The 27098-nt window shown below is 40.9% G+C and overlaps 2 protein-coding genes across 5 annotated transcripts; one reads left to right on the top strand and one right to left on the bottom strand.

The window, feature by feature from the left end:
* Positions 1-5171: 5171 nt before the first annotated feature.
* On the top strand, positions 5172-13279 carry zgc:153867 (uncharacterized protein LOC337226 homolog). Of its 4 annotated transcripts, XM_068597033.1 has the most exons (8): positions 5297-5379; positions 7355-7427; positions 7838-7865; positions 10203-10346; positions 10479-10652; positions 10808-10885; positions 11638-11672; positions 12661-13279. In XM_068597033.1, exons 2-7 carry the CDS (start codon positions 7425-7427, stop codon positions 11664-11666), a joined length of 456 nt encoding a protein of 151 aa, XP_068453134.1. In that variant the 5' UTR covers positions 5297-5379; positions 7355-7424; the 3' UTR covers positions 11667-11672; positions 12661-13279. The 4 variants fall into 4 exon arrangements, with proteins under 4 accessions (XP_068453132.1, XP_068453131.1, XP_068453134.1 ...); XM_068597031.1 differs by lacking the exons at positions 7355-7427; positions 7838-7865 and adding an exon at positions 8082-8109 and having other exon boundaries at positions 5172-5379; XM_068597032.1 differs by lacking the exon at positions 11638-11672.
* A 2238-nt stretch (positions 13280-15517) lies between these two features.
* c1ql4a (complement component 1, q subcomponent-like 4) lies at positions 15518-23857 on the bottom strand. Its single transcript, XM_068597773.1, has 2 exons — positions 23306-23857; positions 15518-16707 (listed from the first exon to the last, which is right to left on the bottom strand). Exons 1-2 carry the CDS (start codon positions 23849-23851, stop codon positions 16528-16530), a joined length of 726 nt encoding a protein of 241 aa, XP_068453874.1. The 5' UTR covers positions 23852-23857; the 3' UTR covers positions 15518-16527.
* Positions 23858-27098: the final 3241 nt, after the last annotated feature.

The following is a 27098-nucleotide window of genomic DNA, read 5'->3' as shown; positions in this document are numbered from 1 at the left end:
TGACAGCATACTGACTCTGCTGCACACAGGGGAACACCAATGGTCTGCACACATAAACACACAGACAGTTGTGAATCATGATCTTTAAAAAGTCAATTAACTCTCCTGTTGGTAACTTTAGTTCGGACACCATTCTTTGTTAATTTTTCACTGCAAAACAGAAGTGAGATATTTAGCTAAGTCTAAATGTTGACTCATTTTTAAAGTGAAAACTCAAGCCAACATTTTTTTTCTTTATATAATGTTATTTGTTTTTCTTTACGTGGAGATCAAACTTTATTATTCGTTAGGCTCAAAACATAAATGAAAGTTTACGGTGGCAGGTTTTCATCGTGCAATATGCAGCCAATGTGTATTAGATCCTTACACACAATGTGCACAATATAGATTATATAAAAAATGACTCACTCAAAAAAGGCATGTCTGTGAATTGATGCCCCACAGACGAGTGGACACTTATCTCTCCTTGTGTTGGAATATAATCCCATGTTTTGACTTGAGACCTATCCTTTGGGCAAATTGCTTTTTCATCCATTAAACTAAGATGTCAACACCTTAGCGTTGTCTAGTTTACAAAGTGAGTCGTGATAAGATCCAGCAGAATCTCATCCAGGCAATATGATCAGATTTTGTGCAACTTATTCCTCTTCCTTTGGGCTAATGGATTTGGAAAACATTCCAATTGGGCAGAAATGTAGCTACAGAATGGGAATCAGGCCTGAGGGCAATTCTCACTAAGTGGGGAGAGAGCCACTAAACAAAGGTGCCTGTGGTTTCATATTCAGGATACTTTACAACCTCCGTCCCAGGACATCAACAGTGTTTTTGGGTGTGCTGTTAGAGGGGGCAGAAGAGGGGGGAGGAGGATCCATCTGCCATGCTGCCGGTCCACAGGGAGACGGGCATATCCCAAGGGTGTTTTGGAGAGAGAGGGGCTGAAAGGATTACACCCAACCACTAATCAACGACGGTAATCTGTGGGCCCCCGTGCAAAATCCCCACCGATCCAAATAACAATTTGGGACAGAAGAAAAAACTCAGCGTACAGGGGCATCAAACTGATGTCCTACAACCTGACAAATCCAAGAACAAATCCAGGTGATTTTTTAATTGGGAGATTCAATGGTGGAGGTGTGATTGGCAAAGAGCCATAGTGTCTCTGTGATCAGGTGCAAGTGTCCCACAAGTGGCCTCCGATTCCCAGTGTGACCATTATGCAAATACAAAAAAACTAGACAAGCCTGCAACATAAATTAGTCTAACGGAAAAAAAGCACTTTTCTAATCAAATCAGATTGCAAAATGTTTTTCTTGCATTTTGGTGGACGTGACCCAAAACAACAAAATATTAGGAATTTTTCATACATGTCATATATTTATTTTTCATTTCTATACAGGAATCAGGAGTTGCTGTCATTTGTGTGTCTTGAAGATGAACGTTCAACAGCTGATTTCATGTTGTCACAAAATGAACCTGCAGAAAAGTTTCCCCTGAGCCGTCCAGAGCGTTTGAAACAGCAGGAACCTACGCAAGGTGCAGCAGCTGAGCTATTGTCCTGGCAGGTCTTGTCATCTGATAAAAGAATAGCAGGGAATCAAGTTGCCACTAGGTTTATGATCCCTTGTCAGTATGTTTTTGATGTCTGGGATCTGGATCTAGTGGTGGGTTTAAAGCTCCACAGGACTATAGAAGATGCTGCCTAATGATGGTGCCAGTCCTCCAGGGCATAGGGAACTGGAGCATCCTGGCCTGCACCACCTCTACCTCCTGCAGTATGCCCATTGGCTAGGCAGCCTCTAAGCCGCCTATCCCCATAGCCTCATTGTTTAGTAGGCCCAGCACTGTCAATATTAAGCCTGGCTAATGTGATCTAGAGGCAGCTGGAGCAGCCCCTATTATTACCATGACACAGCCGACTGAGGGGTGTAATATCATTAAAAATAAATCAGGTGGTTTGGAGATTTGCTGTAGCATGGAGGACTTTGAATGACATTAAAGTGGGAGAACTGCCATAATTTCATTAGTCAGTTGGGCACCTCAGAGGATCTGTTGAAACATTTCCTTTGAGTTGGAGTAATTGAATTTGCGTTCACAACAATGCCCACAAAATTACAGAAAGGGAAATAGTGTTTCCAATTAAGTGTCTAGTAATTTATAAATTCATTTCAGACATGTTAAGAACTATGCAGACATCTGGATGGGATAATATTTCAATTTACTAATTATGGTAAACTATAGGTAATCGATTTTAAAGCAGACATTTAGAATATTACTATTGTTATTATTAGCCTCTCATCTTGTGGTGGATTATTGTTGAACATGATGAGGAAAACGTGAGGTACTGCTAATCTTCTTAAACTGCATGCCACTGAGCTGTCTGCTCGGCAGACTCATCGGCAATCAGCTGGCATTAAGCTGCAGGCTGACAGAATATATTAACGTTTCAAAAAATAAAACAATAAAAACTATGGTGTCGGTTCATTTCCTGTTATGTGGATGAGGATGACTTTTTTTGTGTGTGTGTGGGGGGGGGGGGTATTTTTTCCTCATTTTGCATGTTCGATCCGCTATTATTAGCGCCAAGAGTGCCGTTGGTCTCGCAGCAAGGGTCTTATGTCGCTATTGTTTTGACGCTCGACCCATATAAACGGTAATTTCAAGGCCCATTGAGCGCGCGATGGATTGTTCCCAAAATCAACTGAGGAGTGGGGAGCATTGATTATTGGAGGAACGGGTAGAGTGACGCCAGAAGTTGTAAATATGTTATCTCTGCAGTAACGTTAAATTAAATAATTTAACATCGAACTAGTGCGTCACTCTTAAAGCAATAGACGGACCAGATCATTATACTTCAGCAGAGCAGAGAAATTAGTCCTGGTCCCTCCGAAAGAAAAAGGACAGATAGAAAAAGGATTGTGCAGAATGGCCCATATATATCTTAATTATGTAGGTTATATCATATTATAGTATTATAATCGATATTTAAAAATTGATGTGTTTCTTATCATTTGTATAAATAATGTGAATCTGTGAAGAAACTATTAAAGTTTTCAAATACATTTAATCGAGTAAAACGTGTTTCCCTCTGAAATGTTGTCGTGCAACAGTATAAAGGCGCAGAAAATATAACTACTCAAGTGAAGTACAAGTACCTCAAAAGTACAGTACTTTAATAAATGTAGCCTACAACCTCTGGATGGACACACAGACAGCAAGATAGAGATGCCTTTTTGTTGTTTTTGTTATTGTTTAAATACTGTTTTGTATTTTTAGTCACAGGGTCTCTGTTCTATCAAACGTGCATGATGAAGGAGACCTGCGCCTGAAATAAATAACAGATTATTTTTGTATTGAGTTGAAGCGAGTTGAAGCCCAAAGCAGTACGTGGTCGTGTCTTCCTGTTATATAACACTGACACCTAGCGGCACTATTCTGAACTACTGTCTCACTTTGGCTGTGTCGCGGTGGTTTCTGGTTTTATATTACTGCTGCATGAATATATCTATTGTATTTTACTGGTTAAGGTTGTGGTATATTTAAGTCCTTTAATACACTATTAAGTAGGTAAATCTACAGTGATGCAATAATAAATAATAATAATAATAATAATAATAATAATAATAATAATAATAATAATAATAATAATAATAAACAATTCAAGTTTACTTTTAAAAAATCTGTAAGTATTATGAGCAAAATCTAGTGAAAGTTGGAGGGTTAAAGTATGCAGCAGAATGCAACTGTCAACAGTTTGGGGTCACCTAGACAAATTTTCAGTTTCTTTGCAAGTTCTGGCATGGAATTGACTTCATTTTTAAGAACAAGAACAGACTGGCGAGTTTCACATGAAAGTTCTCCCTTTCTGTACAATCAAACCCACAAATGTGATGCTCCAGATACTCAACTAGCTCAAAGGAAGGCCAGTTTTAAAACTTCTCTCATCAGCAGAACTGTTTTCAGCTGTGCCAACATCATTAAACAAGGGTTTTCAAGGGTTTTTTAATCAGTCTTTTAAGGCGATTGGCAAACACAATGTACCATCAGAAAACATAGATAGTTGCTGGAAATGAGCCTCCAAACACCTATGTACATATTTCATTAAAAACCAGACAATTCCACCTAGAATAGTTATTTACCACATTAACAATGTATAGAGTGTATTTCTGATTAATTTAATGTTATCTTCATCTTATTTGTTATCTTATTTTAATAATGTACCTCTGAAATTTAGTGTAGTGGAAGTATATAATAGCATAACATGTAAATCTTTAAGAAAAGTGAACTTAATCAAATTGACTAAATGTAAACGGGAAAAGAAATGTGTTTGTGTATTCTGTCATAAATAGCATGCGATACCATAACTATTTAAAGGACAAGGAGGGAAATGAGGAAAAGCAAACAGCAACATCTAAACACAACAAACAGAACTTTGAGTCTTTGAGTCATCGTAAATGCTTTCTCACTGAGGGTCCTGGTTCATGAGCATGTGGCATTAGGGTCAGCAAGTCTGCAGAGAAAGAGAGTAATAGATCTGGTGGCAGAAACAAAGATGGTAATGTATTCACTCTAGAACAATATGTCAGCGGCATGCTGATTTGTAATGCGACACAGAACATGAGACTCTCTTATTATTCTCTTATAATAAGTCCAAACATGCAGGGCATTCTGGCAGCTCTGCACAGCTCCTTCAGTCACCAGCTGATTCCTCCCTGGTGCAGGACGGGTCCTTCCTTCCTGCTGCTGTCAGGCTGCACAACCAACTGAGCTCGCAGTAAAGATTTCCATCACTTTGGTCACATCCATTTCATTCCATCTGTGTATATAATTGTGTACACAATATTGCTATTGTGGATTATTTACTGTTTTTATTAGTGTTTGACTGTTTATTTGTATTACTTGTTATGTTATATTTTACTATGTGTCTCTTACCTGGGGTTTTAACCCCTACAGCTAAGCCTACTTTTTAAATTGATCCCCCTCTTCATACTCAAATACTTACCCCGCACATGTTATTTTGTATGTCCACCTCTGCTTCATAGTCGCTGAGCATCATCGGCATCATCAACCTGCTTCTCTCCTCCTCTCCCCACAGCTCCACGAGATATGCACAACTGACACACTTTATTCATAGCTTGATACCTCCTCTCAGCAGCCGGTATACCAGCAGCTGGTGCAGAGATTTAAAGTTTTTAGCTTCCCAGGACATTAAGAATGGCTCCGAAAAAAGAATCCTCCATTAAGAAGTCTCCTTCATCAGTGACTCAACCCAGACTGGGTCCTCCATACCCCTGCCTCCCTGCAGATCCAAAACCGTCTCCAGAGCAGAAACCAAGGATGCTGCGTCCTTCAGATTCACCATTTGACCCCACTGCTTTGGAGGTGAGTGGAGTAATCTACGGTAAGCGTTTTATGACAAAGCTAATGTGGGGCATTCATAAATTAGGACTATATTTAGAAAAGCTATGCACTATTCATCTCATCTTCATGTCCAGTGTTTAGTCATCTTAGCAAGAGGGTACATTTAAAACAGCATTTTGTTTGTCATTAAATTCTGTTCATATGCTGATTAGTTGCAAAGTAGCTGTCTATGATACTGCTGCTGATAAACTGTCAGCATCAATCTGGAAGGAGATTGAATCTAAACTAAGCAACGAAATGGGGCACTGAAAGTGAGCGTGTCAGTCAGTGGCCTCCTTAGGGAGAAATAGGCTGTTTTCTGCCACAGTCTGTTCTATTTATTTCATCAAGATGGAGATTCCATCAAATTAAGGTGACCCACACACCTTATTAGCATTATTACAAGAAGTAAAATACCAAACAAAATCTCTCATTTGAAACTCAAAGTGAGGACATTTTTATTCTTCACTTGATTAATAATTTAGAGAGGTTTTACTTGACCCATTTTTCAAAGCTAACTAGCTGCAAAGAGAATCGACCTCCACGTACAGTTTGTGAGATATAACATGATCAACCTGAGGCACTTTGTTTACTGTCATATGACAGATTTATATCATGTGTTTGTCGTTATACATGTTGTCTGCTTATGTTTTACAACACATAAGATAATAAGGGATTGATAAAAGAGAAATGGTGTAATTTATATTGTATACTCTGGAAATGAAGTTGATACATTTAATTTGCATTAAAATATAAATAAATATAGGAATTTTGTAAATTATTATACCTTGACCAAATAAATCCTGTTAACATTGCATCTAAGCCATTGGTGTTCTCAGGTCAAAGAGATCAATTTGACAAAACATGAACGTAAAGATGTGTTGATGAAACTCAAACTATACCCACATTAGACTTTGTGTTAATGTTCTTTATCTTTGTTCGTGCTTTAGCTTTGCTGCCATTCTCCAGTGCGTTAAGTGTTGCACTGTGTTGCTGTTACACAATGTTATGGAGCGAGGCTGTCCTATTTAGCCTGCGAGGATACGTGGGCCATTGTTAAGACATCCACTTCTGCTCACAGTGGGAACACGGACATGACAATAGGCCAGAGTTCCTGCCGGACAAACACTGGGCTTTAGACATGCTGCTAAGAGTCATCCAGTGCAATCATGCATTCATTTTCTCAAGTGGGATCAAAGTCAAAAGCACACCACAAAGGAACAAAGATTCTTTAAAACATCTTTGAAAACCATGTCTTATTCAGAACACGCATCACTTAGCATAGGGTTCTAGACTCACTGCCTACTTTGTAAGGTTAAGGGAAGGTCGCTGAAATGTAACATCCCCTCTGAGATAAAATATTGTCCTCGGAATGATAATTTGTGTCTGATATGGTTTTTCAATAAAAACAGTGAACCTGAAAAGTTCTTCATTCAGAAACCATGAATATGCACTAGCCTATTTCTGCTGAAAGTATTTAACTAATTGACACTGATTGAATTAGTGCACTTTCTATGTGCATTGGAGAATTACAATGTCCCATTAACAATAGTTGTGATGTCACAAAATCTCACTCACCTTTGACTCATAAGCAAAGCAATACATTAATGAATGGAGGGGGGCTTTACGTATTTAAATCCATTAATTTTTATTTAAATTCAGAATGATCAAAATAGGTGACATTGTGGCATTCTTGCTTTTGTCTGTTAAGGAGTAAATTTAGCTCTTACATTGAAGTAAACTGCGGATTATATGCCTGTCACCTCAACCATAAAATGAGAAGTTCAAGCAGCGTTAAAGCATAGAATCAATGTACTGTATCACAAGCCATAGACATACCTTGCTCTCCATTCCTTTATATGGAGTGTAGTTGTTCGCCCTTGTGCATGGACGTCGTGCGTGCTACGTCATGACGCACGGCTGCCATAGTCAGCTCGGTTTTCTCCTTCTCACCCAGCCCTTCTCTTCGAGCCGTCACACATTCTTTGGTTTGCCGACTCCTCGGACACACCTCAGCCAACACAGCCATGGTGGGTTTTTTATTTGCTCCCCTCGACTCCACTAGCGTTGCAATTTGCATTGTGTAACTAGATTATTGTCTAAGAAATCGTTTAGCTTTTTCAAATATGATAAGTTGAGTTGAAATGTCGGAGTTGGCTCGCGGGCTGCTAGCGGAAGTGCAACTTTTGATAAGCTAACATTAGCTCGCACGGTAGATGGATTAAAGTTGACATTCACACGACAAGCTCGTTTATGTCGTCTAAACACCCGCGTGTATACCAATCGTTGCTGAATGATCTAATGTGTCGCAATGTATTGTTTGAGTAATATCTAACTATCCGAACTAATATGTTGAAACGCCGTTAAAGTTAACCCAGCTAGCAATTGACTGGAGAGCAAAGGGACCCATAATCATGTAGCCTACTTTCTCTTTGAACAGTCTGACTTCTCGGAAGATCAAATTATTGGTGAGTTTTATTTTGTGTCGGGACATTTTTCCAGATCTCGCTTCTTTTGCATGCTTTCATTCTTGCTTTGTTGGGATGACACTTTGCCCTGTATCTCCACTATCACCCTGCTCTCTGCCCGCCTGTCATAGCTGTCGTGTTTTGTAGGCTCAGTTATCCTTCTTAATTTCTTTACTGTTTCATCACTTTCCACTTGCAACTGCTTGTCCTTTCCAGATTGAATTTAACCTGGATCAGATTCATGGTAAGTCAGTGAAAGGGGACCGCCTCAGCATTAAACTGATGGCTATCTCGATCGGAGTGTTTAGGGTGTGATCTGCATGTTACTTTTGGGTCAACCTAACCTGTTTCAACTGTGAAGTAGAGTCGCTCTCACTGTTGTTTGGTCCGTCAAAAGTCATGCACATTTTGCATATAATGTTATATTACTTGGCAGCTTTGATCGTGTGTTGCATTTCTTTTGTACGTGTTCAATCATGCATTAGCAGAACATACAAAGCCAAATGTAGCCAATGCTCATATGTGTTATCACAATTCAGTCCAGGTTGTCAGTTTGCCATGAACTTCGCCTTTTATCTTCCAAGCGAAGCTTCTTCCAGCGTGCCCTTTTTTGGTACTGGAGACAGTGATGCATGTTTTTGTCCTGGGGCTGGTTTGTTTAATCGCAGTTGTCATAAAGGGTTGTAGCTACTCTCGCTCTCCTCCTACTTTGCTCCACTCCTCAACTACCAAATATGGTGTTGGGAAAAGTGCTCTCACGCCAGAAGGGAAGAGGCACATTCCTCAGAACAGGAAGAAACTCCACAACAGTGCCTGCCTGAGCTTTTTGGGAAACAGCTTGTCCCATAACATTAGGAACCGAATGTTGCCTGGATGTTGTGTAGTCCGACTTCATGTCTTCCTGATTACTAGATCTTAGAACAGTAGCAACTTTCAACACCATCCTGTCATGAAGACATGTTATGAATCTGGTAATAGGTATAACTAAAACAGTGAGAACTACTCGCATGAATGCTTTGCTTGCTATCCTAAAATGGGCAACATATTAAAGATGGCTCTTGATGGATTGATACAAACCTTGACTGAAAATGATCAGTTGAAATATTGTATAACTTTTACATTGATCAAATATATTTTATTTTGTATTCATGCAGGTCTGACTGAATTTATAAAATGATGTACAGTTTTTGGCATTTCTTCATTTTAAAACTTCCCCACAATTAATATAAAACATCTTTCAATATGTATTAAATATTTATTTATCAGGTGATATATTTAGGTGTTTACAGCTTTTAAATTCAGTTTTTTTTTTATTTTTTTTTTACCATCGGTAAGATCCAGGGCAACTTTTTTAAATATTTGAAACAGGGGTTAGCACCACTTACTGTCATTTAAGTGTTTGAAATACATGTTTGAAGCTATTATCTAATGTTGAGGATCTGCAGGAAATGTGCGTGCTGTTGTTTAGGTCTAAAGCATTTAGGATCTTGGCCATCTCAATTACAATTCCCCTAACGTTAACCATTAACTTCTTCTTCGTTTTAGTTAAAGAAAATCTAACTTACTATATCCATACCTGTGTGTTTTGGTTCTCTATTTAATGCATATATCATTAAAATGTTAACTTAATTCTACTGTATTCTAACATATTAGATATCTTTGGAAACTAAATGTCCATGTGTTTGCATGTTCAAACTACACAACAATGACAGAACATGTAGATTTGCACTGGTAATGTTGTTTCACTGTGTTTTTTTTTTTAGTAAAAAAAAAAAGTAATCGACCAACAACAGGACTAAAGTGGATGTGCAGTATTTGCTGAATTGAGGAAGTTAGAAGGGTGTGTGCCTTGTCAAACAGCAGAGTAATAGAACAAGTGTGTTTTTTTTAGTGGTTGCGTCACAATCTCCTATGCAAATGGTTCTAGTAATGAGACGTATACAATGCTTTGAGCATTTCAACAAACCATTTTCATGGAACATGAGTTTGGGCTTGGCAAAAGATATGTCCAATGTATTAATATATATTGTATCCTGGAGAGACCAGCAAGAGTTATCTTGGCATATGAAACATACGCAAGTTTATCTGTGTAGTGCTGTGTGTCCTGTCTGCTCACTTTAACTGTAGCTGCCTACCAGCAGAAAACAAGATCATGTCAACATATTTGCTTTTATTGTCTGCCTGTTCTCATTTACTGGCTTTTCTGATTTCATTTATGTCCAGGTCTCTTATGATCTCCATATCATTCCTTCATACATGTTTGCTGACCTCTTCATTTTTATTTTACAATAATTCATATCCCTACCCTAACTCGTCATATGTTTGTGTACCCTGCAGAGTTTAAGGAGGCATTCTTGCTGTTCGACAGGACAGGAGATGGCAAGATTAGCTTCAGCCAGTGTGGTGATGTCATGCGGGCCCTGGGACAGAACCCTGTCAATGCCGAGGTCCTTAAGGTCCTGGGCAACCCCAAGGCTGAGGGTGAGAGGGAAACAAATAGACGTAAAGGGAGTTACCTCTCTTTCGATGTACATTGAAGATTAAATTGTCAAAAATGTTCAAGTGATTTTTTATTTATTTATTTTTTTTAACTCTCATATTTATTTTTTACAGAGATGAACCTCAAGATGCTTGACTTTGAGCAGTTCCTGCCCATGTTCCAGGCCATCGCTAAGAATAAAGATCAGGGCTCCATGGAGGACTTTGTGGAGGGACTGCGTGTCTTTGACAAGGAGGGCAACGGCACAGTAATGGGAGCAGAGCTTCGTCATGTCCTCACCACGCTAGGCAAGTTGCATTTGTTATTTATATTTTACTTACCTCTGTAATTGTATGACTTGTTCATTTGAGAAACCTTTTTTTTAATCAACTTATTATTATTATTATTATTATTTTAAATCATGGTAATTACACTCATATAATATGTATTCTTTCTTTTTCAGGGGAGAAAATGTCAGAGGAGGAAGTTGAGACACTCTTGGCAGGACACGAAGATGCCAATGGCTGCATCAACTATGAAGGTAAGAGGGAAAGAAATACACAATAATGTGATACTTGCCATGATTTGCCGATGGTGTGTGGCAATCCTGTTGCCAAATACCTGCTACTGTCAATGAAACCTGATACCGAGTCTTGGTAATGTGGTATTGAAACTACAGTCAGCACTTACATTCTACTTGGCGCTACAATTATGTGAAAATATAGTTTCAGGTTTTTGTAAAACCTACAATGTTTTCTCTTCTATTGCCACCAATGGGTTGTCCTCCCACTCCGCTGAAAGAAAGAAATGTATATATTTTAATTACTTCATTTATATACAATCCTTTTATTTCAGCTCAGTCTTTACTGCATATCATTCTAGTTTCTCTCCTCTGTTTCAGTGAGGACAGGGCTTTTTACACACTGTGTGTATGTGAGCAGCAAGATGGCATTCAAACACAGGCAGTCTGCTAACATATTGCCCCCATCACCAATATCTGCTGCTTTGTTTCAATGAAGTTTCACTGAAAACAACAACAACATGCATTCAGGCTGAAATTCTTCTGTTGTGTTTAAAGCAGTCAACCTGGGGAAAATACTGTCCTGAAGGCACTCATTGTCAACACCCTTTTTAAACTACTAAACTGCCACTACAGTTAACTAATGCTTGATTGCGTCTTACGATGTGGGTATCCGTCCTGTTCCATGTCTTTTATGTGTCTTTTCACTTGTGGTTAATTGACTGCTGTAAGAAGCCATGCATAACGGTGTGTCAACTGTTCTTCCTCCACAGCATTTGTCCGCCACATCATGTCAGGCTGAGGGCTGGTACGGGCATTTGGTATACCATGAGATTGCACCTCCAGGCTTTCCTGCAATTTAGTTGTTAAATAATTCACTCCCATTAGACCCCCCTCACACTTATTAGCTGTAGTTTTGCTCATCATAATTTGCTTAAAGGAACAATGTGCTGTTGCAAAGTAGATTTGACCTGAAGTTGCCTGTGGGAAAGCCTTGTGGTCCCTCTCATATTTAATCCTGAGGCTCTGACCCATGTGTAGCCTCCCGCTGTTCTGTCTGTCCCTCCTACAGCCCGCTGTCTTGGCCCCTGGCTGCCGCATGCCCCTCTGCATGTGTCTGAGCTCCCCATATGGGGATATGATGGACACACAGGGAAGTGACTGGTCTCATTCGGGGAAAACCTAGCCACTGTCGAGTTATTTGAGCTGATGGGTGTGGAGGTCACAAGACGGCTCTTCTAATCTCATTTGCATGTCATTACCGCTATTCAAATAGGCTTTTTTTCTCTGTTGGTGTTAGAGGTGATGCTCTATTCAAACAGATATAATAAACCGTTCATTACATTGCAGACATGTTCTTTACATAGGAATATAGCCAACAACTTTGGGAGTGGACCAGTCCCTTTTTCTACTAACCAAAGAAATGCAATGAGTTGCTCTTGTGCTGATTATTTTCTCCTCTCTACTTATGGAAGCTGAATTTGTAGCTGGCCGCTGTCTGGCTGGACGTAGCTCCTTTGACCTTCTCCCCTTTTTCTATGCTTCTCAACTAGAGGAAAGCATACAGCGAGGATGGCTTCTCTAACCAGCTCTTCTTGGATCATAGACATGGCCATATGCTTTGGCTAAATAGCAGATAGAGATGATCACCTCACCTCTTTCTCGCAGTACCGTCGTCAACCCTTCTCTCATCTGGGTGAACAGAATATGGGGGATCTGCCTCCAAATGCTGCATCTCCCATCCCGGATCTAGACCACCACTCTCACACTTGTCTCTCTTGTCTCTTCTATTGCAGAACTCGTCAGAATGGTCATGAATGGGTGAAGATGAAGAGCATCCAACTTTTTCTACCCTGTCACATGTACCCCCTTTTTGAGTTAGCGTCTGCAACACCTGCTTCCCAACCTTTTCCATGGATTGGTTTTCCACATTTGTTTGATTTACGAAGTGCCTTTACATTCCCTAAAAAGACCAAAAATGGCCCTGTCTATTGCCGGCAAGGCCATTTACATATAAGACCAACTTGTATGCATACAGATGTCTTAATGCTTCCATTGTTTGCGTTTACATTCTAAGATGCAGCACTTAGGAGGACATAAATTCATAATGATATCCTGTAATTATTGACACTAGTGTGGTAATATTGGATATTATATGGCCCATCCAACATTGGGTGGGACATTTATATATAATAAATACATGCATGTATGGTATCCAGCTGTCAGCAACCTACTGTATCATTGGCTAAGAATTTCTTTGGCTGAGGATTATGTTCCTCCAATCATGCAGTAAACCAGTATATTCAAAACCATACTATTATGAAGTAAAAAAAAACATTTCAAATGGGCTCCCATGTTTTTAATTCACCCTGTTTTTTTGGCTTCATTTAAATAAATGTTTTTCCTGAAAACTAATTTTTGTTGTAGCTGCTTTGTTTTTGATAAAGTAAGGTGCGCGCTCTGCCTGCCTCGTCTCTTCCATCGACACAAGAGGGCAATGTTGCGGCTGCAATCAGCGAGTCAGAAGGACCAATTTATTGTTTAGCGGGTCATATCTTAATCTGCTTTTAATGCTTTTATATTTTCTTTTTTTTTTGCTAAATAAAGAATTTAAAGGTCATTATGAATTTAAGCATTGGTGCTCAAGTCAATGTCATCTCTTATTGGTTGCCACTGTTTAGAGACATTGCAAACTCAAATATCAGCCAAAAAATGTTTAATTCTTCATTTTCTTTTTATGGCCAGGCATTAAATTATCCAAGGAATGATTTGGTGACAAAGCACCATGATATGGGCAGTAGAAGGCTGTTTGGTGGCTTCCTGACCTTTTCCTCACAAGCAGCCACAACTATTTCCTCATTAGGGACCACAGCTTATTGGAGTGTGTGTGTGTGTGTGTGTGTGGGCTCTGGTTCGGGAGGGTGTCATAGTCCACTGCTGAATGGGTTGTCCACTAATTACTCAGTGTGTATGTGTGTGGTCGATGGAAGTCAAGGCTATTGATTATTTTAATCCTCCTATTTGTGAGTCTGTGATCCTCGTGGCTCTGCATTCGACAGGGGAATCACTAATGGGCCTCAGCGCAGCCTGTCTCAGACCTCTCCCCGTCCAATTAACTTTCAACTGGAATCTGCCAGTAGAGCGAGCCGGGGGCTGGGCCCAGGCACGGCTCGGCTGCAGCCCTCTTCCTCCGCTCAGGAGCAACAGATTCACCAAATCCTTTAAGTCTAGAATGCCGACAGCTCTCTTCTTTAATTAGACACTTTGCTTTTTTGCCAGAAATCTAAGAGGTATTCAAGATTCATTTTCGTTAACATGGAGATGATGTCTGTCTCTTCATGTCTGTCTCTCGCTCCCTCTCCATGTTTAAGGAGCTGTAAAAGTGGCAATATTGGAAATTTGTATCCCTTGAATGAACTGGTGACAAAACGATGCATAGTGTGGAAATTTGCATCAACTGCCGCTACTTTTGTGTCACATAGTTATAATTTCGTAAGCAGTATTAGGTTGTTTTTGCACAGGCGTGTGTAATATGAAATCACACTTACAGCTCTAATCCAGTGTTCATCAGTTCTGTTATGCCAAATAACTGTTAATAGACCATTCATAAACCAAAAGACTAAATATATTACAAATATGTAATTTAAATAAAGAACTAATTGTGAGAAAATTGCATACAAAAATAAACTATACCTAAAACCTTTTTACATTTTTTTTAACACGTCTCCAATATTGGAAAATACTGATGATTAGGACGTTGGCAAAATAACTGCTCATAGTCAATAGAAAATAATCAATTTGTCTGTTTGAACCATTTATCAAAATATTGCATTTTCATGGAAAACATCTAAATATCCACAGACCCCAGCTTCTCAAATGTAAGGTTTTATTTTGTTTCCAATGGCAAACAGAATGTCTTGGTCAGATAAAACAAGACATTTGAATGCACTATAATTGTCATGGACATGTTTGTCTTTTTCTCCAACATCATTAATAAAAACAGTCAATTTTTTTTGTGATACATTTTATTGGATTTCCCATTACTCTGTAAAGATAAACAATATATATTTAGAAATATAGTTTCACAAAGAAGCTGTATAAGTGTGAGTGTGTTAGTCAATTGAGAGAAATGTACCAATATTATTTAATAAGGGGGTTTTCACAAATTCCCTGGATTTATGTATCGTGATGGGGCTTGCAAACAAATGATCTTGGGTCAAAATGCTAATAAATGTCAAGCCACATCCATCAAACCCTGAACCAATTTGGTTTGTTTGTACAATTGATGACTATATATTGTAAGATTTAACTCGTATACATCGGCTGGATTTTGTAGATCCTTGGTGTATTATATGAGCAGAGATCAATATAGCGGTCTTAATGTTTTTGTCTTAAGACCTATTGGAAATCCATGTTGTAGCAGACAGAGGCTGTGGTCAGCCACTACTGGTAGGATCTCAGCTGTAACTCCACAAAACCGTGTCATAATAAAACTAAACAAGGGTCTGCATGTATTTATGACGATTTATGTTGAACACGCATGGCTTTATTCAGCCCTGACCTTCCCCACACAAAACAACATGCACAAACACAGACATGGTAGGTATAGATATGTTTAATAGCAGTTGTCTACTCAGCCTATTCAACATTCCAGATAGCCCATCCCAGGATTACAGTGTTGATACATACTGTATGATAATATTTTGACAGGGTCTCTCAAAAATAAAGTACTAAGTAGGTATGGCAGTGTAATAACAGTAACGTGCCTGTAATGTATTGTACAACATTTAATGTAAGTAAAACACTGCAGTTGTTACTTTTTACTGCCTCATATCACAATATCTATGTATCCACTCATACTACTGAACACACACACACACACACACACACTCTCTATTGTCAATAATGCACTTGTCAATTAAAACTTCATCACACGCAAGTGCCATCCATAAAAGGCGATGCCTTGTACTACGTTTTGTTTTGTCTTGCTGCGATATCCTGCTTTGTGCTGGAAACAGGAAAGAGAGGTCAAACATCTGGGTTTATTTAGATGGCCTTTTTTGATCAGTACGGCCCAAATACAGAGTGAGCCACAACAGGGATTTCATTTCAACTGCCGTAATTCACTTTCAGGAAAAATATTTCACAATGATGAGAGGTCGGAGGTCAGCGAAGTCATCGTGATTGATGGCAACCTCAACACCATTATTGCATTGAAAAACAATTATGCTGAGAGTGTTATAGTCTAGTTCTCACAAAGTCAGTTAATATGGATCACATCATAGTATTTTAGATATGTCTGAGCTGCAACGTGCAATTGTTATGTGCACCTATACTGTACATCTTCTATTATTCATATTTGCACAAAGGGCGCCAATAATTACAGTTGCTCATGATAATTTGCTCAAAATCACACAACTCAACTTAATTCCACTTCTCTCTGACTTTCACTCGATCAGCGCTTTTGTCGTACGTTGTAACCTCAGCATGTCTGTATGTGTGTGTTTGCTTGCGTTAGTGTGTGTGTATGTGTGTCTGTCCATGCAGGAATCAATCAAGTGTCTGCATGTCTGTATATGTGCATTGATTTGCATACGAACATGTCTGTGCCAGTGTGATAATGTTTGAGTGTGTGTTGGTGTCCATTCTCTGTGAGGTTAGATTCAGTCCGGGTAGATGAGGAAACCGGAGAAGGTGCTGTACTTGTTTGTGTTTCCTCCGTGGACCTTCCCTCCGTCCAGCTGCACACACACCTCATCACCCACGTCCAAATGCAGGATCACACTGTTGGATGCGTAGTCATAATTCTGATCAGCGTCCTGAGCGATGGCGCTGGCTCTTACCTGTCACCCACAGAGGACAAACGCATTGGCAATTAGAACATGCAGGAAACTGGACAAACACTTGAAAATGTCATCGCCACTTACTCAACAGCTCCAGGAACTCAGCAAAACCACTAACTCATTCCTTTATCGCATTATCTTTTTAGGCTGGGTCATCATCAATTATTAACAGCCTTCAAATGAGACACTCGTAAATATGACTTCACCTCCGCATTCTTGCTAGATAAACAGATGGATGGGATTGTGACCTGTGACCTCAGAGGTGGACTGAGAACACGACCACTCTGTCTGTTATTGATCGGCTGAGGCGCCCAGCAAAGGATGGAGATCTGATCGGGTCGTGAAGATAAGCAAAATCCTTGGGGACAACAAGTCGTCCGTGGGGAAACTAGCTCAGCCGAGAAACAGCATCACTATCCAGCTCAACTATTGACCTGTTGCTTGTGATCCTTGGGCCAGTTCAATATGCATGATATTGAGTGGCGATGCCGAAGCCAGACAGTTTCACATTTGCATGCTCTGTGTGGGTTCGGTGTTATTGACCAAGCAGCAGTGGATCTTTACTTGTTTGTTAACACATTTAATTGGGTTTACTCATTGTAGACATTCAAAAAAAAAATGCATGCTTGGATGGCCACATACCAAGCATATAGCGCTGCATTATTTCATGCTTTTTAAAATTGGCATGTACATGGAGAGGGCGTGGAGTAAATAGTGTAGAGATAGATAGATAGATAGATAGATAGATAGATAGATAGATAGATAGATAGATAGATAGATAGATAGATAGATAGATAGAATGATGGAAAAGTGTAATTGTACATTAAGTTGCGTTCCTAAAAATTTTCTAAGTACGATCTATCAATATTTCTGGTGGAGCAGCGCAAATCATCAGACATATGTCAGCCATCAGTGGCCTTGTGTCTGGCTCAGTGTCCATCTGCGGTGGGAGCACTCAATCCATGTCAGCAGCCAGACAAGCTGCTCACATCTCCATGACAGCCAACGAATATGATCTGCAACTCAACAACCATCATGTCAGTCCCATCACTGGGGCCTCTTTCTCCCAAATGAGCATGCATCAATTTGAAAACAGTCAATCACTGAGCAACAAGGCCTGAATTACTGTCACAGAAAAAGTATGCTCATATCCCTGTGCACCTATCCATTTTGTCATTGTCTTACTGAGCCAGATTGTTCACCATCTATCCATCTACCCTGGAGTTGTGTTCAATTTCATGGACACTATCTGTAAGGTCAGAAATGTTGCAACCGAGATACTGCATGTTGGTGACCGGTGGTTAAGCACATCGCTGTCCGTTCTAAAACAGATGAATTAAGGGAGCAGAGAAGTGTTACACTACGACAACTTAGAGTTAACAGGGGTGTTTTTAGGCATCCTAAAACTGGCATAATTCTCACTGCATTACATTTAACTGACGCTTTTATCGCAAGCGACTTACATTTATACACTGAGTCGGGGAGCAATTTGGGGTTAAGTGTCTTGCTCGAGGACACATCGACGTGGACCTGCGGAGCCGGGGCTCGAACCACCGGATCTTCAGATTGAAAGACGACCCTGCTAACTACCGAGCCTGATCGCCCCACTCACTGCAGAGCTAGAACTTGTATCATTGCAATGGACAAGTGTGCACTGTAGCCGTGTAGTGAAAGTGAACAAAAATAGAATTGAACTAAACATTGTCTCAGCGGGAAGAAACGGAGGAAGTGAAAATCGGATATAGTAACTTCTGTCTAGCCAAAGACGGTCTCGGATGTGGAGGAGTGAAATGCATGCCTGTGCATGCAGGTGCACCTGTTCATACGACAAGAACCTTGTATATTATTTTGTATATTATTAATTCACATCACATATATAATTAGTTAATATAGTGAATAGTATGGATCTGGATATTAAATTAGAACGAGATATATATGGAATGTAGATATACTCAATGCACCTGTGTCAGAGACATAAATAAACATATACTCTGTTTTGTAATGAGTGAAATAAAATAATGTTGATTGAAACTAAAACATAGTCTAGATCAAAAAAGACCCTATGTGTGGACACTACATCGTCCTGACCAATAAATATAGCAACTGAATTATTTTATCACTTCATGGAAATATTCTTGTGTTATTTGACATCCTTTATATCCACGACAATGTGTGGCTGGTATCGTTTTCACCTTGTGCGTCTGTTTGTATGTCATCTACTGAAGCGGTTTTGAGGACTTTGTCTGTGGACAGCATCACATCTGTGTGATATGCAGAACAGTTCATAGGTCAAAAGGAACATTGACTGTTGATTATCTGTTATATAATAAGAGCTATATCATTTCTTTAGGTTGTGTGTACCCTTGTGTTACCCAGGCAGCCCAATTAATATTGCTAAACAATGGACATAATCTACTCTTCTGTGGCCCCCTGGACCATCTCTCAAATAACGACCCCAATCCATTGTCATCTGAAAAGGTTATATTGTTGTTCTGCTTGACATGTGTAGTGACAGCCAATATCAAATTTGCATCTTTGGCTGCAGCTGACAGCTCTGCTGTTGTTGTGACTTCTTATTGACACACGGCATATGTCATCCTGCTCATTATTTTATCCAAACAGTGTAAACCAAGGGAGATGTAGAGATCTTTCCCACCGCAGGTCTTCTCTGATTCTCATGACTGAATGCAGGAAAGTGCGGCAGGATACCCTCACAAGAGAATAATATTCATCAGTCAGTATAGTATAGTATGTCATTTTGCCAATATACCATATGTGAATTGGTGCATCAGCTGATGTTCCTGTACGTGAAGGAATAATGCAAGCCGTCCATTTAATGCAGATGCCAGACAGACAGGCATGAGAGTGCCGTGGTGGGATTAGGACAGGAAGCCGACGGAGGAGAGGGATACGGCAGGAGGACACAGCCTGATCCGTGTGAACCAGGCAGCACACTGTGCTGATCCCGGAGCTTGAAGGGTTGTGAGCCGTGAGGCAGGGGCCCCCAGGGTTTGCCCGTGGCTGTCTCTGTCTCTGCCTCGCCCTTTCATTATAGGGCCTCCAGTAAACACGCCTGGGAGCAGAGGGGGCCACAGGCAAGGAGGAGGGAGTAGGGAGGGCTTGGTGGATGTGTGCGGAGCAGCTGCAGTGTCATCGTCTATACAAGGGGAGCTGCAGCGCTGAAGACAGACGAGGATAGACAAAAAGAAGGGGTTGGGAGGGGGTGGGGGGGCACAAACAAGAGCCAGGGGCTTGAGGAAAGGGGAGGAGGCCTAGAGTAACAGGCTGATCAAGCAAGGCTATTTTGTGAGACCGGTGAGATGTGGGGGTATATGAAGCCTTGTTTTTATCTGTGGGTCTGTGCTTCACTGGTAATAAAACTGACAAGATTCATTCACTGTGATATACTGACCTCTTAGAGTGGAGACAATAGAAAAGTAGCTGTTAAACTTACCTAAGGGACTCCAGCACATAGCAGGAGAGTTGGTGATGGGTGGTGGGGGGCAATGTTGTGGAAATAGAATATTTATTGAATAGGTTTTCCCTTTCCTCTGGGACCCCAGGGATTACGTGGTGACAAGAGACTGTAGCATTGCACCGTACCTTAGATTGCTATTACCTGCCATCCAGTGTTACAGGCTGCAGTCTGCTGCGCTATAATGACAAAACCTTTGGACAGTATGAAAGGGATTGACTTATTTGAATTATTATCAGAGGCATATTTTTATAATTTAGATCTCGTATGGACTGAAAGACATCATCCTGTCTGAATTATCTTCTTAGAGCGAAATTATGTTATATATCTAACACTTTCCCTCACTCTGAGGCTAATTATGTTTCACCTGTAGCATATCTATGTCTCTGTACTGGGGAAGTTAATACAGGTACCGGTCATTACAGCGACTAATGACATTTTAACACTACTGTGTGAAACAACTTGACCTTTAACTGAGCTATTAAAAGAGTCTGGTGAAAAGAAATAAGGGAGAAATAAAATGGGAGCCGAGCCAGTATCTATTTGTCTACATTGTACATTGTAATAAGAATATTCATCATAGAAATACAGTGGGACACTATGGGAATATAAATGAGAAGGTGAACAGTTCGCCAACCACTTAATGAGGAGGAAGGAAGAGATTTTTAAAGAAGGTGCGCATGACGTATTACCAACCTTCATAGCATCCAGCATACCAACATTAGCATTGAGCGTCCTAATAAAATTTGCCACCTATCTGGAATACTAAGTAGCATCCAACTCATAAATCCGTGACAGTGATTTAGGAATAGACTGATTAAACACATTTATAATAGCAGTGACACCAATCGGGAAAGACATTTATAACTATTTGTTTTGACTCAGGCTAAATAAAGATTCAATCATTAAGTATTATAATGATGAATGCATCGTCTTTCTAAACTTGATTATCACATTTGGCATTGTGTGCCTTCTGTTTCCTAACTATGCATTCAACATTTAAAAAAAGGTGAATGGGGTCCAACTGTGTGGAGCAAACGTCCACATTGAAATTGTACAGTCGGTCAATTACCATTGCATTACAAACATAGACGCAACTGAAGTGTGAACCTCTACAATCCCAAATCCCCTATCTCCGAAACCTTGTCATGATGCTGCTGATGATTTGTGAAAGTTAGATTGAAGTGTGAGCAGGTAGGCTTTACAGAGAGGGGATTTAGTGAAGGTAATAGGTATTGGATCTAGGAATCACATAGAAGCTCTGCCGCAGTCAGCACATCCTCCTGAGATCCTGGCATCGCACTCCACCACACTCATGTCACATGAGTCCAACAGCAGGCAGTGTGCCTATTCAAACGTCATTAGCAAAGATACAGGAGTTATATCAATTCCTTGAGGACATCTATCGGCATCCAGAACTAATTAATTTGCTGTTTCACTTCAAACTTCTTATCTGCAATCGGTGCATAAATACAGTTTGTAAACCAATTTTCTCTCTTTCTCTAGCCGACCTTGATCACTTGTCAAGCCGAGACGTGTTGAGGGGGTGTCCATTGGTCATCATGCCTGATCTCATCCCGGCCTTCACTACCAGCCTCCCTGATGCCTCGTCTACCAGCCCACTGTCTCCATACCTCCATTAAGTCATCTATCTTCCTCTGCTCCACCCCTGATCTTCCCATCAACTCACTTGTCTTGTTTTCCTCCTCACTTTCACTGTCTCAGAGTGGACGCCTCGGCATGTCTATGTCATGTCAGGTCTCTTGTGTTATATTCATTCTCGCTGAGCCTGTCCGAGACGTGCACTAAAACCGGCTGCCTAACAAACCCAACGTTACAAATGACCGTATCTGTTAAGGTGTCAAAGTTACGACGCAAGCGGAAAGGGAAGGTAGCAAAATTGCGGCGACGGCAATCCTTCTTTGTTGTGTTTAAAACATACCCAGTGGGCAGAAAGATATCCAAGAAAGCCTCAGCACTTCCTAGACTCTCCATTGTCATCTACCAGCAGCTCTGTTTGTTTAGAGCGCTCTACAACAGTACAGTTTAAGAAGGCCACCTGACGGGTTTCGGATAGATCAAGGTTAAATGATTGACTTGAGTGAAAGGATAATTAATAGAGAATCAATGAACGAGCTTGGGAGCGGTATGTGGAGGAAAGTATAGCAGGAGTTCATGGGATCTAATTTAAGATGTAAAACTATTGAGCGGGTTAAGATGACGCATGATAATTCGAGGCATTAAGTTGGCCGCCTTAAACACAAACTCACCATTATCGCACCAAATCTAGTCTAAATTTGATATTCAAAATTAACCTCATTTACAACTGCCGAATTAAACCATACAGTGCGTATGAAAGTGTATTATCTGTGTGCACGGTCTGAGAGTCCTTGGTGCTCTACTTGTCTAGAAACAGCGGTCTGAGCAGAGAGTATTTGCATTTGAAGTCCTTGATGAATGAATGAATGTAAAAAAACAACTTGAAGAATGTTTCCTGAATTTGGAGTCCTCTGATGAAATCCCTGTAATTCCTCCCACCTCTCCTCTCTTCTTCCTCCCATCAGCCCATGTGTCTTTAATTAGTGTCTGGGGAATGAGCGAGTGGATGAGTGGACTGTCAATTTTACATTCATTATTTATTTAGCTGAGATGTAAACTGACTGGCCCACGTACTGACAGACATTTCTCCTGTGCTCTTTTGCACTTCTGTTTAGGAGATAATCAAGCTCTGTGTATGATACTTACTAATTAGACTGTTCCTTTTGGCGGCACCGGCATTCTGCCACTTGTCATTTAGCCAAAGTGTGTATGAGAATGCAAATATCCGTAGCTGGGATTTTAGACTGTATAGCATGAATTTCCCTTAATGAGAAGAAAGATTGCTCTTCCATTCTTTGGCTGTCATGTTGCCACCTGCTAAGTGGAATGTGCTCCGAATCTGAAGAGCTCAATGTTACTGAGGTGAACACTATAGGATGGTCAACTGTGAAAAAAGAATCTGTTGCATGGTCGTGTGTGTGCATACATACATTCATATGCATGCAGACCCTCTATTGTACACACACACACACACACACACACACACACACACACACACACACACACATGCACACATTATCTTACCAATCCGTTCTTCTTCAGGTCTGCCCACATGCTGGTCCCATCACCACCTCTCATTAGAACATGGTAGGTGAAGAAGTAGATGCCCGGCAGAGGACAGGTGAACTTGCCGGTGCTGGGTTCATAGTAGTTACCTACATTGGTCACCACGTCGTCAAACTTCAGTATTTCACTCCCCTCATGCTGCTTGCGCAGCCCTGCGTAAAAGGCGATTTTGGGAGTGTAGATTGAGGGAGAGTAGCCACCAGGACCTGGACCTGCAGGCCCCTGTGGCCCTGGTTTGCCTGGCTCTCCTGGTGGTCCACGGGATCCTTGAGGCCCAGGGATTCCTGGAGGCCCACGAAACCCAGACTTAAGCTTCTTCCCCGAGTAATCCTGGGGTGGTGGAGACACAGCTGTCAGCTCCTGGCCAGGCTGAGACGTGGCGTAGGGGTCACAAACCATCCTGCAGCTTCCAAGCATTTCGTAATGGCTCCCTGCGTTTTCGGCGTTCCCCCCTTTGGTTGTATGGACCAGCAGGGGAATGGCCACCAACAGTATTAGAACCATGGCCACACCTACAGCAGCTCCAATGACGCGTTTCCTGCGGCTGAGCCGTGAAGCGGCCAGCGTCAGGAAGTCCTCTTCCCCCTTGACTGGAATAGTGCCGGCCAGGATGAAGCCTCTCAGGGAACCAGTTTGGGGTAAAGAGGTGCAGAAGGATGTCGAGAGGAGTGGAAAGAAAACCGTGTATCACTGCGTTAAGTGAGACAGAACACAAAATGGAAGCCAGCCAGGAGGGAAACAAGCGGATGAGAGGATCCTTAAAAAAAAGTAGACACGTCCAGAAACCAGGATCACAATATTTTAAAGCCTATAGTTAAAACGATAAAAACTTTACACATCACTGTGTTCAAGGAAATAAACACAAAAATCGGGATTTCTCAGAGTTGTGGTGACACAGTACAAAAAAAACACAATTTAACTGATAAAGTCTGGTTGAAATTCTTTTGACTTCCCACGTTGTCCTCCAGTTCAGTTTGTTTTCTCAGCATCAGACAGAAAGCATGACTGGCACTGAGAGGGTTGTTGTGGAAGCAAAGCTTATTAAAAGTATGCGGACACGAGGAATGGTGTCAAATTCAGCTCACTGAGGAGGGGGTGGAGGTATTGTTGTATTGTATTTTGCTGGATGAGTATAATTTGAAGTTTTTTCAAAGAAAAATCATCTTGCCTCCATACAACCCTCAAGATTTCACTTCATGTGGACGTTCCACTTAATGCCATGACTGGTGACAAAAGTTCAGAGATCAGATATGTTTTCCTGACACAATTCACATGTAACTGTCCACATTAAAAAATGTGCCGTTTTCAGGAAACCAATAACACTTTTAATAGATTCCTCCACTGCGGCTATCTTTGCATCTGGAAAAGAAAAAGAGGAAAAAGAGCACAGACACCTTAAATTGATTTGTCCTGATTGGCATTTACATGTTTTAACTGTAATATGTTTGCATTAATTCAAAGAATGATTCAAATCAAATGATACAGAGACAAAATAAAACAAAAAAAATAGGTTTTAAATGATGGGATTCATGTTTTATTTTAGGAATAAGGAAATTAGTCGTTGTATTTAATTTGATTGAATTTCTCATGAGCTTATGTACATTTCATTAAACACGAGATTATCTACAACGCATCAGGATCATGTTTCAATTTAAAAGACTTAAAACAAACGTAAGTGAATAAAGAAAACTCACCATCTGCTCTTCATGATGCAAAAATATGTTTAAAGCAGATAACATGTTTCTGTGAATCCGTTCACACCACCAAAATGTTCAAAATGACTAAAAGACTTTGAAAGGAGAGCCGGAGAGCCGGAGAGCCGACGGGCGCGCAGGAGACGCCAGGAAAGTGAGGAGAGTTTCCTAATCAGCGCCTAATCCCTTCTGTTCTTCCCAGGTAGAAAATAGAGTTTAAATTCCGCTAACTTCACACGAAATTAAGCCCAGAAAATACCTGTTAGAGCACTTTGACGCAATTCCGAATGAGAGGTGCGCGGCAACCAGACGCCTCCGTCCAGAGTGGCTGAGACTGTATCGCTTATCGCAGTGTGGTCAATGGGCAGCCCTCGTCGACACCTGTTAGATCTCTCTCTCTCTCTCTCTCTCTCTCTCTCTCTCTCTCTCTCTCTCTCTCTCTCTCTCTCTCTCTCTCTCTCTCTCGCCCCTCTCTCCCTCTCCTTTACATCATAGGAGCATTTTTTTTTTATTGTAATGTTGTGTCAAGTAACATTGTTATTCACTGGCAACCAACACATGCGGACTGGACAACATGCCTCCCATCTGCATCTTGTTAGCCTGACATTCACCTGTTGTGGGAGGGAAACTGAGCGAGAAGAAATGTTTGATAAAATGTTGCAGAACAAAGGCAGATGTTTTCATCTTCTGTGCACCGCGGAAGGGAGAACAGAGGACGTTGACTAAGTAAAAGATGCCTCAGCATGATGTGTGAGGAATGGAGGAGACACTAAATGTTCCCCAGACCATAGTCTGTGTGTGTGACTCGCATCCCACAGCTATAAAGCCTCATTAGCGAGACACCCTGCCCCACACACTGTGCTGCTCTTTTTCCTTAACCTAAAACCTCACACACAAACACATACACTGCTTGCACTCTGCTATACGCACATACACACATGCACACATATAGACATACGCAGGTATAGATGGGCAAACTGTTTTTGCACCATTAGCAATGGAAGGCCATGTTTGGTATTCTTGCATCAATTCTCTCGCTGTTGCAGTGACAGTCGGGAAATAATGTGATGCCATGTGGACAGAAATGTTTCCTGATCGTCTTCCATTTCTGTTACATCTTGGGCAGATTTTTAACTCGTATCACTATTTCCTCAGAGTTTTGCGTCACCTGTCTGACACGCACAATCTCAAATCTGCGAGTTTGAAGTTTGATGATTGAAGCATTGGGAGCAAGGGGAATAGGTCTACATATTTGATGACATTCTTTTTTTATTAACTCAACCTCTTGGACCTCACTCTCCTCAGATATGATGACCACTGTCTGGCCATGTAGGGATCAACCGACCTGATCCCACCGGACATGGAGAGGCAGATAATCATTAAGGTAGTTTTCCAAGGATGAGTTGGTATGGGTGGAAAAATACTAAACATAAAACATTCATTTGGTGTTATAAGAGGAATGCATTTACCTTGTGAGGGTTCGGATGAAGTTGTGTAAAGGGCGATAGACACTCTTGCAACTACAACTGCGGCTGGCCACGCAGTTGCATCGACGGACTCGTTTTGGTTTATAGTTCCCGTGCCTTTTCCATACGCCAGAACAGTAGGTGGCGCAAGGAGCGTTTAGAGTCGACCTGCACACCGACGTTCACCGATATCTCCCTCCAGGAATTACCGCCATCTGCGTGTCCTTATACTCCGTCTAAGACGGGTTATATGAATGCTCATATTTGTGGACCTCTTCAGCCAAACGTTCTTTAACGGGATCCATTGCTTGTGTTTCTGCCACGGCTTTCAAAAACAGCGGTATCATGCTACGAAACCGGAAATGCGAGACGAACAGGAGCACACAAGATGGCTGATGGGACTACGCAAGGGGGCCATTGCGTGTCTTGCGTCTCTGCGTCACACAGGAGTATAAATGACCCTTAAGCATGAGTTCATCAGCAATAACACAATGCGGCAGTTCATCGGTTTCTCATGATCGATCGTTCAATTGATTGTTGCCCACTTGCAAGTGAAACGATTCTCAAGAATAAAACTCTGAAAGAGATCGT

The sequence above is a fragment of the Clinocottus analis genome, unplaced genomic scaffold (genome assembly GCF_023055335.1).
Source record: "Clinocottus analis isolate CAN_PGR_092001 unplaced genomic scaffold, fCliAna1.0.p SCAF_4, whole genome shotgun sequence".
NCBI classification, from domain to species: Eukaryota; Metazoa; Chordata; class Actinopteri; order Perciformes; family Cottidae; genus Clinocottus; species Clinocottus analis.
The sequence above is the reverse complement of the archived record's forward strand: the minus strand, read 5'-3'. Positions and strand labels throughout refer to the sequence as shown.

What these genes read in the sequence shown, in the direction of transcription:
- c1ql4a (XM_068597773.1), bottom strand. Translation starts at nt 23,851, where the DNA reads ATGGTTCTAATACTGTTGGTGGCCATTCCCCTGCTGGTCCATACAACC. An exon ending in ACCTGAAGAAGAACGGATTG is followed by an intron (nt 16,708 to 23,305) that starts GTAAGATAATGT and finishes TGTGGGTGACAG; the next exon opens with GTAAGAGCCAGCGCCATCGC.
- zgc:153867 (XM_068597031.1), top strand. Translation starts at nt 5,212, where the DNA reads ATGGCTCCGAAAAAAGAATCCTCCATTAAGAAGTCTCCTTCATCAGTG. An exon ending in GGGCAACCCCAAGGCTGAGG is followed by an intron (nt 10,347 to 10,478) that starts GTGAGAGGGAAA and finishes TATTTTTTACAG; the next exon opens with AGATGAACCTCAAGATGCTT. An exon ending in TCATGTCCTCACCACGCTAG is followed by an intron (nt 10,653 to 10,807) that starts GCAAGTTGCATT and finishes TTTCTTTTTCAG; the next exon opens with GGGAGAAAATGTCAGAGGAG.